Source organism: Bombyx mandarina, chromosome A1 (assembly GCF_030267445.1).
Source record: "Bombyx mandarina strain Sakado chromosome A1, ASM3026744v2".
Classification (NCBI taxonomy): domain Eukaryota; kingdom Metazoa; phylum Arthropoda; class Insecta; order Lepidoptera; family Bombycidae; genus Bombyx; species Bombyx mandarina.
Genome location: NC_143234.1, coordinates 970,799 through 987,549, shown reverse-complemented (window position 1 = coordinate 987,549; position 16,751 = coordinate 970,799). Strand labels below are relative to the sequence as shown.

The 16,751-nt window shown below is 40.2% G+C and overlaps 1 protein-coding gene and 1 long non-coding RNA gene across 2 annotated transcripts in view; both read right to left on the bottom strand.

Annotated features, from left to right (window-relative positions):
- Positions 1-209: 209 nt before the first annotated feature.
- Positions 210-16,751, bottom strand: part of LOC114240384 (dual serine/threonine and tyrosine protein kinase) — a 41,023-nt gene continuing 24,481 nt past the window's right edge. Inside the window, 18 exon segments of the mRNA XM_089739793.1 lie at positions 210-5,493; positions 5,496-5,507; positions 5,839-5,871; positions 5,874-5,923; positions 6,620-6,664; positions 6,666-6,747; positions 6,750-6,770; positions 6,773-6,841; positions 6,944-7,116; positions 8,302-8,353; positions 8,356-8,391; positions 8,394-8,429; positions 14,674-14,767; positions 14,769-14,846; positions 14,848-14,886; positions 15,599-15,728; positions 16,358-16,400; positions 16,403-16,524. Of these exon segments, the coding sequence (XP_089595919.1) occupies positions 5,288-5,493; positions 5,496-5,507; positions 5,839-5,871; positions 5,874-5,923; positions 6,620-6,664; positions 6,666-6,747; positions 6,750-6,770; positions 6,773-6,841; positions 6,944-7,116; positions 8,302-8,353; positions 8,356-8,391; positions 8,394-8,429; positions 14,674-14,767; positions 14,769-14,846; positions 14,848-14,886; positions 15,599-15,728; positions 16,358-16,400; positions 16,403-16,524 (1,321 nt within the window). The 3' untranslated portion in view covers positions 210-5,287.
- LOC149499453 (uncharacterized) lies at positions 11,364-13,313 on the bottom strand. Its single transcript, XR_016325703.1, has 2 exons — positions 13,144-13,313; positions 11,364-12,263 (listed from the first exon to the last, which is right to left on the bottom strand). It is a non-coding gene; the product is annotated as an uncharacterized LOC149499453 (long non-coding RNA).

Below are 16,751 nucleotides of genomic sequence, written 5' to 3'. Positions count from 1 at the left end.
ACTTAAACGTTGGGCAGCGGATTGGCTCCGCCTGGTATTTCTGGAGTCCATGGGCGACGGTAACCACTCACCATCAGATAGGCCGTGGGCTCGTCTGCTTATAAGGGCAATAAAAAAATCCCACCATTTTACTGAGAGGTTAATTTTATTGAACTATTGGCTGAATGGGCTGCGTTTCGTTTGCCTAAATTAAAAAATAAAACTCTCAATATTTCAGTAATTTTAATTTCACCGAAATCTATGGAAACAGACATCCAAGTTTTATATATTTATAATATATATAATATATCTGTTTATGTGTGTTAATTGAGTCGTCTATTATCAAAGGTGGCAATCTGTGCATTTGGAGAATTTTTTTTTATTGATATGTCAATACAGATTGATTTGAATATAATCGTCTCCTTCAAAGAATACGGTTCAAAACCTGCATTAAATAAAGGTTAATAGTTAACCTGTTATTTATCTAAGATGTCGTTCCGAAGAGTTTTGTGACTGCCAATGGAATACAAAGTCAATAATTCGTTTTCTGATTTACCAATCATTGTCCAAAAGTCAGATTGCCGGCTTTGATAATAGTCGACTCAATTATTGTTTCCACAAAACCATTACATTCTTCGTCGCCTTTGGCTGACGGTAGAGAATGGCATTAGTAACGGCAACGTATCAAATAACATAAAGTGTAATAATAAACAAATACATTTCTATTATATTATTTGATTCGTGTATGTATTAACTTGGAGATACGGGACTTCAGACGAACAGACAGTACTCACAAAAATATATTTTAATATTATACTACTTTCATTTTTATTATTAAATTATAATTTTTAAAGTATTGGTATTCATTTTTTATACGTTCACACAAACAAATCATCTTTCAATAATAGGAATACAAAAAATAAGAAAAAAAGTCAACGGCAGACAATAATGCATTTTTAAAATACAACTTCACTGATTAAAACCGAACGTTTTTAATTCAGTGCATTTACTGAACATGAATTAAAAAAAAAAACGGTTTTTGAGTTAATTTCGATCACAGATAACATATTATTTCTTCATCTTCTTAAAAACTATTTAATATAAATTATTATTAGCGTCAGTTTCGCTTGCGTTCTGCCAATGGACATGTGAGACGAATTTTTCCTTGCAATAGGTAGTGTACGATATATGTACAGTAAGGAATACCCTACTAAAAGGGTATAAAACCGGCGCGCAGTTCCGTCACGCGCGCATTTGTCGGTTGACATTCGTCGAGAGAACATCGTTCAGACTTTAAGTGTTAGTATTTAAGTGGGTAGATTTGAGACAATGGCGCGGTACCGTAAGTAGTTTAATCTCACTTCTGTTTAAAATTACATAGATTGTTGTTATTTAATCTGATTACATTATTGTTTTTTTTTATTGATATTTATCCGATTATCTAAATGTACTATTAAAAAAGAATTTGAACAGTTTGAGAACCGTACACACATCGCACTAACATCATTCACGAATCACATAATCTTTATCACAATAATTACATACCAATTGTTTTTTTTTATTTTATTTTTTATTTGTTCAATTTAAAATCGCACCTTTTATACATCCAAGATATTAATAAAATCAATATTCGACGATTTTTTTTATCACAGCTAACATTTTTCATTTGTTACACAAAAATACATCCAAATTCAATAATTTTATGTTTACCATCTCAGTTCGATATAGCAACAAGGTCGAAATTCGTCTAAGCATGAGTGATGGTTGCCTGAATTGACTTTTAATTCGAATTAGCTTACACCGAACCGAGATATCGATTATCGATATTATTTAACATTTAAAATTTTATATCGATTTTTCTTTTTTTTCAAATCGATTTTAATTTTGATCACATCATTCCATTTTAACATCACATCCCTTAATACATCTACTCTAGTTTTAAATTTTTTTTTTTTTCATTTATAATGCATTAGATAAATATGCACGATACTAAGAATCTATTTCAATATCCTGTAAACATGAACATCGCCATAGACGTCCGTAAAAGATCGCAAAAACAATATATTCATCCCATCTTAAACTTTATTTAAGGTAAAATATTCCAAAATTTCAACGTACTAATATTATCTTTGATTTTCGCGCCTCAAAGACAGCCTTCAGTGTGACATTACTTATTAATGCACAGAGGACATTGATCAAGTGGAGAGTGTTAATTTACAAGCACTTAACTAAATACTAGAGAACCCACATATGACGTCATTAGAGGCCAAAGCAAGATCTGAGCTAATAACGATCAGCCATAAGTTACATCATACATTATGATCGATATATAAAACAGTAATAATATAGAATTATTAAATTTTCATACATCATTAATTAATCCACAAAACTTGCGTACGAAATGTATGTGTAAAAAATTCATTTTATTAAAGGTCTTAAAGATAATCTTTTACAACAACTTTTACTGACAATTATGTTATCGATATTCTAATTTATTGAAGTGGAACTTCTAATGCGACTTCCAACAAGGTTGCGTTAAACGTTTCACACTACCTTGGAATAGACAGAGACAGAGCGAGAGTGAATGCGTGGCACTCGAACGCATGCGCGTAGTATACCTGTCACAGGCCAGCGCGAGCGTCAGCAACGAGTAGCGATATTTTAATGAAGTATTTAAAAAAAAAAAGTTATCTTTCTATTAAAATGTACATTACAAATGTTGAAGATGTCGCATCTCTTATACACAGCATTCCCTATTACAAGAGCGATCTCATTTAAGTATGCAAAAATAAAGAAAACCACAATACTACACATCGAAAAAGAAGTTTCACTTCATTCACGTGCACCAACTTGCACGCGCACCGTTTTTTGTATACATGTATAATATTATCATTGTTTGTGATCTGCACGTTATACATCGCTCATCCCGGGGGGCGCGACACTCCCCCGGGAACGCGCCCCCATAGTAGGGGGACCGACAGGTGGCGCGGGGGGACAAACATCATATCTATTCTCGGCCAGTACATTTACTTTGTTGTAGTCACGAGAGAAATATATATAGATATAGCAAGAAAGCCCTCTGACAACCTGAAGAGACTCATAGTGACGGGTAAAGTGGATGGAAGACGATGCAAAGTTCGGATCCGAAAAGATGGAGTGACCAAGTGTCCGAGTATCTTTTTTTATTGCTTAGATGGATGGACGAGCTCTCAGCCCACCTGGTGTTAAGTGGTTACTGTAGCCCATAGACATCCACAACGTGAATGTGCGACCCACCTTGAGATATAAGTTCTAAGGTCTCAAGTTAAGTTACAACGGCTACCCACCCTTCAAACCGAAACGCTTTACGGCGGGGTGGTGGTACCTACCCGCGCGGACTCACAAGAGGTCCTACCACCAGTCAAGAGAGAGTTACTCGCCTGGTGTCCGTTTGGTTGCGCAACCAATTTGGTGGGGCGACCAGCTCTGACGGTAGCTCAGAATGATACTGGTCGCGCCACCACTAATTACTATAGCGCTGTATGGTGTCTCACTCCCTCAGCCGCCAGTCCGGCCGCCATTCCATTACTGGCACAGTATGTGTGTGGCGACCCTGGGTCTGTATAGTGTCTACTATGGTAGCTTACGGATACCAGTGGGTCGACCGATTTGCGTCACCATGGTGTCGAAATATAGCCCTAATTGAGTATATTGTATACTAGCGACCCGCCCTCGCTTCGCTTCGGAAACATTAAATTTTATATTGACTAACTGAGTCCCGCGATGTTACCCGCGGTTATTGTCGTATCGCGGGTGAAGCCGCGAACTAGTCAGGTCATAAGTATTGTCACACAGTAAAAACTTTTCTTTTAGAATGCTGGCCACAAAAAAGTTTTGAATTCGAATTTCGAATTGTTCATGAAAATAAAAAAGGTATACTTTTAGAATTTTACTCATTTTAAATATGGAGTGGACGCTTAAAGAAGACCGTGTGTTGCAGTTATTGCGTTGCATCGTTGCGGTTACGCGCCAATTCAAATTTTTAACATACTGAAAATTTGAATATAACCAAAAGATTCGTTTATCGTACCATCAAACGATACAATGAAGACTAGTGTAGATGACAGGTCAAAAAGTGGTCGCCTCGGCTGTTAGGACTCCAGCAGTGATAAAAGCTGTGAAGGCGCGAATTCAAGAAATCCCAAACGTAGCAGAAACTGTTGGCCCTTCAGATGGGGTTAAGCAGAACCACGGTGAAAAGGGTGTTAAATGAAGACTTAGGGCTTCGGGCATATCGAGAAAAACAGGACATAGTTTGAATGCTCGTCTATATGGACCTGAGACTGAAGAGATGCGCGCTTTGTTGAAGCGGTACGCGGGAAAAAATATCGGAAATTCTTTTTTCGGATGAAAAATTTTTACCGTAGAAGAGAGCTACAACAAACAAAATGTAAGGTGTACGCACACAGTAGTGAAGAAGCGAGACCGTATTCCGCGTGTCAACGAGGTCATTTTCCATCCTCGCTCATGGTATGGTTGGGAGTTTCTTATTGGGGCTTAACAGAGGTACATTTTTGTGAGAAAGGTGTAAAAACGAATGCAGTTGTGTACTCAAAATACAGCCTGACGAACCTTGTGGACCTGTTTTCATACCATGTTCAATAACCGGCACTGGGTATTCCAACATAATTCGGCGCAGCTATAGAGCGAAGAGCACACAAGACTGGCTGGTGGCGCGTGAAATCGACTTCATCCGGCACGAAGACTGGCCCTCCTCCAGTCCAGATTTGAATCCGTTAGATTAACAAGATATGGCAAACTTGGGAGGAAAAGGCTGCTCAAAGCCTCATCCCAATTTGGAGTCACTCAAGACTCTGATTAAGGCAGCCGCCGATATTGACTGGACTCGTTCGTGCTGCGATAGACGACTGGCCGCGCAGATTGAAGGTCTGTATTCAAAATCACGGAGGTCATTTTGAATAAACTTTAGTGTCATAAGAATCTATGTTTTGTTAAGTTCATTTTGGTATATGAATGGTTACATAATGAATAAACTTGTTTCAATTTATTTTACATTAAACATGTGACAGAATTTATGACCTGACTAGGTATATCATATGCATGTAGTAAAAAGCGGTTATTTCAATATTACAAGCACTCAACTTTATTTATATGTATAGATTTCCATCAAAATGCGTAGAGGAGTAGTTAGGCGTTAACAAACATCAGTCCCCTAAACTTCAGGCGTGTAAGATCTTAGAAACCGGTTCAGCTGTTTCCGTTGATGCTCCAAACAGAAAAGACATGTGTGTCTGGCGAGTCCTGCTCATCACCCTGAGGATATGGTTCCACTAGTCGTCGTTATGGTCTGGCTCGTCCGGAGCGAGGTAACCGGAGACTTTTCGTCCTTCAGAGCCTGCTCCAAGATCCTCCTCCAGCTTGTTCTGCACGTCCCCGAGGAGCGCCGCTGGGAGGGCTCGGAGGCCCAGCACGACTCCATGATCTCCCAGCACTCGTCCGAGAACTGAGGTAGACTTCAGGTCTCAGACCTACCGATATACAGAGAGACTATTACAAACAGACACATCTAAGATTATAAATGTTTTTTTTTTAATCCTTAGATGGGTGGACGAGCTCACAGCTCACCTGGTGTTAAGTGGTTACTGGGCCCATTGACATATACAACGTAAATGCGCCATCCACCACCCGCCATAGTTTAAGTTCTCAATGTAGTTACAATGATTGTGTAGATAATGAATTCTAAATTGAGCACCTCTACCTCATTGTGGTTCGACCTCATGTCTCACGGGATCAAACTCGACGAAACTGTCACGGTGTATAAAGCAGAAATGTGAAGAAAAAAAAAAAGATTGTATTTACCTCTTTTAACCTTACTCCAAAGCTGTTCCTTTTTTGGAAAGTTTCGAAAGCTGACGGTAGCTTTATGTCACCAGCGCACACGTACCTGTGGACAATTATTTTATTAGGGATTTTATGACCTGGTAACTAAGACCTTTAAATCATGTCTTATTTTAATTTATATTCTTATTTTTATGAAAAATGATATATGGAGTGAAATGTAGATTGAATTAATTTGAGACATTCATCAAGTGGGATGAAATTAAATGAAATGAGATGAAATGAGATGTTATAGGATGAAATATAATCTCAGTACAAAATGGTGGTCATTTACTGAGATTTTTTCAGTGGACCTTTTGGAGGATCCCGAGAAGTTACGTCTAGCGGCTTGGTTTCATTTTCCCACATTTGTGCACTTTCTCACATGTTATACACAGTTAATACCTTATTACACATAAAATTGAGAAACACTAAATAGACAAATCACACAACTTCGTTCCTCACGTTCCTGCCAAAAAGTCCTTGTGTTAGAATTTTTTATTGCCCTTGTAGACAGCTGAGCATACGGCCCATCTGGTGTGAGTGGTTGCCGTCGCCCATGGACTTCAGCAATGCCAGGGCAGAGCCAAGCCGCTGCCTACCGAGCCAAGCCCTTGAATACCGAGCCAAGCTGTTGCCTACCGAGCCAAGCCGCTGCCTACCTGAGAGAGCCAATAACAATGAGAGACAGAGTATGTCTTCAGTTCCCTATAAGACCCCCCTGACTGAGTGGCCGTACGCGTTAACAGCAGACCGCGCTCACCAGAACAAGATCCCGAAAGCGTACACGTCGACGGAGGCGTGGTAGTCCCGGCCAGCAGTCGGGCGCCATGTGCACCGGCGTGCCCACCACGGAGCCCGACATGAGCGCGCCGGCCGTGCAGAAGCCGAGTCCGACAGCGCCGCGCGGTCCGCCCGTCCAGGAGCACGTTCTTCGTCTTGATGTCGCGGTGCACCAGACCCAGCGAGTGCAGGTAGCGGATGCCTAGAGGCAGTGCAAGGATCAGCCCTGGTTAGGTACTACAGATGTCTCCACTTCTAGACCTATTACTTGTGGTAGGACCTCTTGGCCTTGAGGTCCACTCACCGTCGACGATATCGCAACTGATCCTCATCCGAGTGGAGAAGGGGAGTTCCCTGACGGCCGCGTGCAGATCCCGACATTTCCTCTCGGACACCAGCAGCACGCTGGGCCCGGAGCTCTGGCGCTGCACTATCGACCCGTACAGGCGGACTATGCGGGGGTGCGCCGGTATACTCCTGGGAACAGGATAGGGACGGTAATAATAATAATAATAAAAAAGACGTGTGGCACTTGGAGACTGCCGGGGTGAATCTATTACATAGCATTTTTATCAACTTATGCAATTATAAATATACCAATTATATCACATATTTTGATAGTACATAAATCGTGTTTAGACTTCCTACTTTAAACACTACACAAGCGGAACGTGTGAATGTGTTGAACGCGAGACGCGAGCTACATAGTAAGCGTAGTGAGGGGTGGAAGGTTTTTTTCGTTACGGAATTTCACGATTCCGCTCTCAAGCCCGCGCTCAAGGCCCGCGATAAAATCTATGCAATAGCTTATAATATAATATAACTCTTTATTTAACACCACAGGTACAGAGTAAGTATTATAAAACAAATAATAGACGGTGATATAAGTGCGCCTTATCGCTGAAAGCGATCTCTTGCAGGGAGAGGAATAAGCAAACTAGCATGGATGGTGCTATATCTTAGTAAACTTAAATAAAAATATATACTTATATACACATACTGTGAAAATAAATACAATATAAGATAGAGATATACAATATAAAATAAAATAAATAGACTTACATACGATTAAATACAAATAAATACTAAATTATGCAAGTAAATACAAAAGAAGTATCAACTTATATAGTTATATCGTAGGAGCCTATTAGTGCAAGGTAGTGCGATTTTAATCTGAACTTGAAATTTCCGGCGAGGAAGATTGTTTGATGCTTAAGGCTTCGTCAAACAGAACGCGTAATTAGCGCGTGTCATAGCGCGGCGTTAGTTTAGCGCTCTGACGCGCGCTAATACGCGTTCTGTTTGACGAAGGCTTTAAGGGTAGTGCATTCCATGAACGGACTGCTTCAACCGCAAAGGAATGGTCATAAAATGACGTCCCGTGAGCCGGAAACTTCAGCATTAAATTTAGTTATTTAAAGCAAAGACGTACATATTTCAGCCTTGAAATAGTTTTTTTTGGCACAGTTTGACTCCGGGAAAGAGCATAGGCTATTTTTCATCCCACTGCTGGGCATAAGACCGCCCACGCGGGCAGTACTGCGTGCAGATATTAGTGCCACCACAGCTCTCTGTACAGAACCCTAGTCGACTGCTGGAGAATCCGTCAGACATTCGGTATGCCGCTATGCGCTAGTTAAGTAAATCATGAAAATGACCAGCACCTAGTAAAAAGAATTCCATGCCAGCTCGTGGTAATGGCGCTCGTCCGGGGCACAGACTTGACGGCGACCGGCGAGTGACCCCCCCAGCGCCGCGGACGGCGTACACCACGCCGTACTGCCCGCGACCTGATGGACAATGGTGGTCAATGTGTGAAGGACGAGACATATCGGGCCTCAAAAAACAGAATAATAGTTAGGGACCACAAATGTCCCCATAGCAACTATTCATATGTACGTGTTAGCGATAATATTATATTTCAGTGACGCTAAGTCAGACTCAGGTAGGCCTTGAAACTGTGATACTTTAGAACAAATATATATTTTTTGTATGGAAACTATCGACATCTTGTAGCGGATGCCCCTAAACTTATTGTTAAGTCTTATTTTTGTTATAGACAAAATCGATTAAATTTATCAATTTGTGGTTTCTGAAGATTTACAAATCCTTCATTGATGCCTTTGGAAAACATACAGCATTGTATTATGAAGAAGCAGTGTGTACTTAGCTTAGATTCCTTGTCTATGTCCAACCATAGACCGTCAATTTAGTTCCATCTTTAGCCGCTAGGTGCTGCCAGCAAGTATAAAGGAGCGCAGCCATCTTTGATCTTCATAGCGTTGTGTACTTTCGTACTGTGAAGTCGCAAGTCCACAAATATTTATTCGACTTCTTATTAATTGCAAAAAAATTTATTTTGTGTTTCTATGAGTGTTATTTTGCAATCATTACGAGTATTATTTACCAATCCTATCATCGGACGCCATGAATCACGCGTCATCTGTTGGAGGTGATGTTGAGTCAAGCTCCATAATTTCCGAGAGGGAAGATGTCCAGGCGAGACGCGATGGAGACGCCTCGCGTTCGAACAGCTCGTCAAGCGAAAAAGAACAAAAGGAGTCTCTGCGTAAGAAACGACGGGATTCAAAGGTAACGGTCGATCTTCGAATCGGCTCGTTATCCCACCAGGTCAGTGACGTTGTAAATCTAATAATGCATCAACTGTGTGTAACAATTGAATGTAACGAAAATGTTGTAAACAAATTGATCTCGTCAATACGGAAATTTTGACAAAAACACAACAGATTTAAACTAATAATCTTTGTAACATAATTACTGAAAACTTTGACAAATCGTCTCCGTCGTACAAGTTACCCGTAAAAGCGTTTTAAATTGTATACGGAAAAAAGGGCCGTATGTATAGAAATAAGTCAAAGTTTAATTTCCGTGGTCTCTAACAAAGTATCCTGTTGCCAACGCACCACTCATTGAGGAATTTTTGTTTGATAATAGTAAATTGAAATCTATTCAGTCCCTCGGAGGGCTACAATCCTATTTGTCACGATCTCGTACAAAAGGTAAGCCAAACATTATAAACAATCATAGTCTGTAACATCTGGCACAATCCAGAGGGGGCAATTGAAGACACCGACGGGAGGCACTGAGTGCCACCAAAATTGTAATAATTTGTAAACCATGTATGGTTACCAAATACCGTAAAAAAAAAAAAAAAAAAAAAAAAAAAAAAAAAAATACCTTTTTCTGCGGAAGAAAAGCGACGGATCAATGCGTCCAATTTTGGATCTTCGAGAGTTGAACAAGGTCGTAAAGATAAAACACCTAACTGTTTTCGGACACCTAGGTACCAAACTTTCTCCACCCAGGGGACTGGATGATAGAATTGAACATTTCTCAGGAATATTTTTCTAGTATCAGTCGCAAAATTTCGTCGATACTTCTTGAGGATCAGTACCAAGGTACCAGTATCAGTACCTCAGGAAGGAATCGGTACCTTCTTATGAGTTAGTATGAAATGACATGCCTACCCTTCGGTCTGGCTTCAGAGCCACACCTTTTTGCTTCTATAACATGCGGGTCGCAGAGACCTTGCGTGCAAAGGGAACTCGAGTGCTAGTGTCTACTAGACGACTTCCTTTTGGTCGACCAAGACAAATCCAAGTTGAAACTTCAGGCTGCAGAAGCTGTGAAGCTTTTGGATTAACCTTTTTTGCTTCCATAACATGCTGGGTCGCAGAGACCTTGCGTGCAAAAGGAACTCGAGTGCTAGTCTACCTAGACGACTTCCTTTTGGTCGACCAAAACAAATCCAAGTTGAAACTTCAGGCTGCAGAAGCTGTGAAGGTTTTGGATTATCTGGGCTGGCATGTCAATTTCCATTATATAGGGTGCTCGGTCGCTCGGTCGCGGAGATATTGCGTGCAAAGTCGAGTGCTAGCTTACCTACACGACTTAATCTTGTTTCACCAAGACAAATAAACGTTTTTGTTCCCATAGCATGCTCGGTCGCGGAGACCTTGCGTACATAGGGAAGTCAAATGTTAACGTACCTACGCGACTTTCTCTTGGTCCTTGAAGACAAATACACCTTTTTGCTTCCACAGCATGCTCGGTCGCGGAGGCATTGCGTGCAAAATCGAAGTGCTAGCTTACTACACGACATGATCTTGTTTCACCAAGACAAATAAACGTTTTTGCTCCCATAGCATGCTCGGTCGCGAAGACCTTACGTACATAGGGAAGTCAAATGTTAACCTACCTACGCGACTTTTTCTTGGTCCATGAAGACAAATACACCTTTTTTGCTTGCATAGCATGCTCGTCGCGGAAACATTGCGTGCAAAGGGATGTTGAGTGTTATCCCACCTACGCAAATCCCACCAGGTCCATCAAAAGAAGTCCAAGTTGAGTCTTCAGGCCACATAAGCTGTAAAGCTCTTGGATTATTTGGGCTGCCAAGTCAGCCTTACAAAAAATCAATTAGTACACTGGTTCAAGAGATGACATGTCTAGGGATTCGATGGAAAATTGCGAGAAACGAAGTGGCCACTCAACAACATCCTAGCTCAAACTCTGACGGAATTACATCAATCTATGCTAACTTGCAAATTTTCTTGCGAAGTTTCAAGAAAAGGGGTAAAAAACAGGCCATCCTGCATGTGTTAACAATTAAATGCAGTGCTGACGCGAAGCCACATGTTAGACATTGCCGATACACAAAACCAACCATTTCCTGGCAACGGAAGCTTCGGACATGTGTAGGGGTTACAAATGCAGTGCTGACGCGGAGCCACATGTCAAACATTGCCGAGACCCAAAACCAACCATTTCCTGGCAACGGAAGCTTCGGACATGGGTAGGGGTTACAATTAGACAAAATATTAACGTCCTGTCTATGGTCAGCTCAACAACAAAACGGCTCACCCACAAAAGAGCTATTTGCAATGGTAGTGACAATCAAAATGAATCTGAAAGTATTTCACTAACGTTGACCTTTCGATTTTTAAACCTAAGCGATAAGTTCAAGATAACTGTCAGCTTATCTCTCGGGGAGATACAACATCATAGCCGACAGGCTATCACGAGGAAATCAACCTGCGAAATGGCACTTTTTACCACAAGTGACCACAAAAGTTTTTCGAAAGTGGGGTCATCCGGATATAAACCCATTCGCCGACCAAGATTGGATACCTTCAGCAGACCGTAGAGGATGCAACTAGCATGGAGAATTCCTCCTCTCAACCTTCTCCCCAAAGTACTGACTCACTTCAACAGTGTCTAGGGAACCTACCTGGTAGTGTTCCCAGACTGAGCGAAAGCATTTGGGTTTCCAAGCCCTCAGATCCCGAACGCTAGATAACTCGCACGAAATCCAAAACCTGCCTCCTCCACAGGTTAAACATTAACCCTGAAAGCTTAGAAAGGGGGGGGGAGGTTGTACAAATAATGACTGGTCTAAACAGGAGAAGATTTGTTGAAAATTAGCTGGTGTCAATCCACTTTGTCAGCATACTTACCAGCAACTAGAAGATGGTGCATATGGTGCTACAGTTTTAAAATTGATCCTAAGTCTGCAGATGTTGCCAAATTCTTTCTTCTTTTCCAAAAAGAAAATTTTGCCTATAAAACAATCCTTCTGCATCAAAAGCAGCGCTGTCGACTTTCTGTGGGCGAAATACATGTAGGACAGCAAACATTCTCAAGCTCTCTAATAAAAATTGCTATTTAAAAAAGCCATCGGAATAGCTAAACAAAATTCAACTACTTATTACAATTTTACTAAGTGTAGTCCCATTCACATGAGATCCGAGAATAGTTCTAAACTGGTTTTCTTCAAACCCAGCCACCACATCACGCCTCAATGTAGCTTGAAGGACACCAACAACCATGTTGCTGGCTACGGACGCAGAGTTAATGACCTTACTTTGCTCAACATTTCTAAAGACAGTTTCTTTGATAACAGAGAAAAACATCTTTCTGATACCAGTCTTTGGGTCTAAAATTGAAATCCATTTTCGTCAATAATCTGCATAAGTGCTTTCTAAACATGAAACTAAAGACATGCCCGTAAGATTCGTAAGGACTTTTTTCTAACTATGTGTGTTGTCACAAAAGCGGCATCCCGTACTGTAATTGGAAACTGGTCTTCGTTCAACCTTACGAGGTAATGGCATCAACGCATCTCTAAGAAGTGGTAGATCAGCAGTAGCCTCTGAGATGGATTGATAATGAACCAATGGACGAAATACTTTCTAGAGGCAATTGCAAATCATCCAAACGTTTACAATAATTATTGCCGAATAATAGAGCTTCGTAAAGATCCTCACGATTCTTTTTTCAACACATTTACTTCTACATGATGTATATACATCATTTATACAATTTATACATTTTCTTGTATATACAAGATAAAATGTTTATTACAAACTTATAAATATTTTTAATTATTGAATTAACGTGGAAGTTAACAACTGTTTTTCGATTTAATAATTATATAAATTATGAACATTATCATTGCGCTTCATAATTTTATTATGGCTTTACCTATTTCATCATAGCGTTGTGCTTAATAATTTCACCAGCAGATAACAAACACGTCTTCATAATACAATGCTGTATGTTTTCCAAAGGCACATCAATATTACGGTTTTACATAACAATAAAACCGATATTATGTGCCGAGAAGGAAAACATACAGCATTGCAGGAAGTTCTTCCTGGAAGACTATGAAGATCAAAGATGCTGCGCTCCATACTGCTGGCAGCACCTAGCGGCTAAAGATGGAACTAAATTGACGCTATGGTTGGACATAGAAGGAATCTAAGCTAATACACACTGCTTCTTCATATACAATGCTGTAGTTTCCTTCTCGGCACATAATATCGGTTTTATTTTATGTAAAACCGTAATATTAAAAATAAAATAGATATAGTAATGTTACTGCCAACAGGAGCATGAGAAAAATCGAAGCGAATCTATCTAGTTGCCGACTCCGTAAACATTTTGTTGAGTGCTTGAGTTGCTTATCTATAACAATTTATGATATATTTTTGTGTGAGTGTGTGCATCAAATACATGGTATTTAATTATTCATTGATTTAAGTATTTAATGCATAATTAAAAAAAAATTAGCATTCTGCACTTTCTATATTCTATAAGTGTAGGAAATTCATACTCCCGTCCGCAATTTCGTAAAAAGGAGTCAAAGTTTTTGCTTCACGTATAAAACAGGTAATATACTTTTGCACTGATAGAAACTGGATGCAACGAAAAGACGACACCAAAAGACAGATACAATCAATCGTAAGAGTTAACGTGCGAGTGAAGAGATAGAATCTTTGAATGTCATGTCACCGCGTGTGAACTGCATATAATTTATAATTGCGGTAGCAGCGACTTGGCTCTGCCCCTGGCATTGCTGAAATCCATGGGCGACGGTAACCACTCACAGCAGCCGTATGCTCGTTCTGCCTATAAGGGCAATAAAAAATAAATAAAAATACACTTGCGTTACATGTTATGGTACACCGTGGTGAACGAACTAAAGGTTACCTGATCTCCAGTGATCATCGGAGTCAATAGACATTAGATAAGAAATATCGAAGTTCTTTAGAGCACCAGTTTAAACCAGTGGTTTTGGTAATTTATCTACTACCCTTGTATTAAGATAACGGTACCGCCTACCAGATGCTGAGTGGCTACCATCGCTCATGGACTTCAGCAATGCCAGGAGCAAAACGGTGACTTTTTTTATTGCTTAGATGGGTGGACGAGTTAAGTGGTTACTGGAGCCCATAGACATTTATGACGTAAATGCGCCACCCACCTTGAGATATAAGTTCTAAGGTCTCAGTATAGTTACGACGGCTGCCCGCCTTCAAACCGAAACGCATTACTCATTACTGCTTCCTACCGTCCTACCACCAGTAAACAGTTGTAGGTCTTATGTCCTGTCAAAGAGGTTGCACGCCACGACAGTATTAACGAACTGTGTGCTGGGTGGTGCCATGGTATGGTCCATATCGGTGTACCGCAGCCAGGTCAGTAGACCGGGCCAGTCCTGTGAACACTTACCGATCTCCCTGCCCAGCTCGGGAACGCCGTGCATCAGCATGTCGCACAGGGACGTGCTCTCGAGGCAGAGTCTGGCGAAAGACGGGGCGTGTTTTCTTCCTGATGGCCAGCTTCACGTCCTCGGTGTGGTGGAGGCGCCCCGTCAGAGCCGCCTCGAGGGACGCCAGCGCCGAATTGATAGCGTTCGTGAGCCGTGCTTAGCTTCTCTAGGATCTGTGAGCATAATCATTACACGGGTCAACACCAAATTTAACTTTGATTGCAAAGCATAAATTTCGATATTTTAGATCGTAATTAGACGAAAAAAAAATACATGGCATGAAACAGTTTGCTTTTGAACTGAAATAAATTAACCACATATGAAACAAATGCATCAGCATCGAATTTACACTTCGTGATATTTTAAAGTTTTCTGGCTTGGTATAAAACAATGATCGTTGTCTATGACTCGAGTGCATTTAGTGGCACTGTGTAAACGTAACATCCCACTCATCCAGCGCGGTTTTTTTGAAAGTATTAAAATTAATTAAATTTATAAAAAAAATTGAAAAATGTGTATTATTACAATAACTATCACAAAAGCAAACTATATACCAAAAAAGGTATTTTATTTTCGTTTTTGTGATAATTAACCGGAAAAACCTAATATAAACGTTAAAACAAAGAACGATTATTTTTTTATAGAGTTGTGTTATTGACACATTTTTTATAACGCATATTCTTGGATTTTCGTGAATCCTAGACATATGACTAGTTTTACTGGGCATCTTGTGAGCCCGCACGGATAAATTCCACAACCCTGCCTATTTCTGCCGTGAAGCAGTAAATGCCTTTTAAATCAAATGAATTTATTTAAAAGCATGGAGCTATATTTTCGAATTCAACTTAACTTTTCCCTGTGTTCCCCCCTCCTGCCCCCACTGACCTGCGTGGATATGAGCCTGGCGAGGCGGTGCGGGTTGAGCGAGTGCGCGGCGTGCATCGCCACGTGGCGCCTCCACACCGGGCTCAGCACGCAACACGCGTCGTCATCTTCACCGCTCACTATCTTCAATCTACACGATTTAAATACTTTATAAGGTACTAGCGACCCGTCTCGCTTTGCTTTGGAAACTGTAATTTATTATTGATTTCTCCACTATTTAATGGATATTATTATATATATACGGGCCGTCTGGTGTAGTGGTGACATGATCACTACACAAGGGGTCGCGGGTTCGAATCCCGCCAAGGGAAGGTATTTGTATGATCAATATAAATGTATTTTCAGGATTATGGATGTATATCAATATATATACGTGTATAATAAAATCTTACATTTCATTTCCGTTATCTGGTACCTGTAACACAAGTTCTTTACGAACTTAGCACGAGCCCAGTTAACGTGGCGTGATTATTATTAAATATTTATTTTATTTATTTATATAAACCTTCCTCTTCAATCACTTATCTATTACAAAAAAAAACCGCATCAAAATCCGTTGCGTAGTTTTAAAGATTTTAAAGATTTCAAATCGGACCAGTGCTTCCTGAGATTAGCGCGTTCAAACAAACAAACTCTTCAGCTTTATAATATTAGTATAGATTACATTGTACATTACTATTGGAGATCATCTTGACACATTATTAGATTTTTAATAAATAAGTTCAATATCTCAAGGCTTAAAGCAATAAAGTCACTCACTTATGCAAAAGTCTTCTAAGTGATTCGATTAGAGTCCTCATACAGAGAAGGAGGCACAGGGCTGGAGGTCCACCTGCCAGGCAACCGAGAGCAGCTGCCTCATTGCTTCACTGGCCGGTAGACCACCCAACTCCTGTCTGCAAGACGATTCTAGGGATTCTAGACATCTGAAATAAAAATATAATGATCTACAACATGATAAACTAACTAAACGTTCAACTACTACCTGTTCATAGATTTAATAAAACTGTTAAGGAACGTTGTGCAACAAGGCATATTATAAAGTTAAGGATTATCTACTAGATGGCACTACGTGGGAATGAGGCGGTCGCTCCTGGCCTTTTAATTTTTCATTATTATTATTATTATTTTAATTGTATGTTTTGACTTGTTT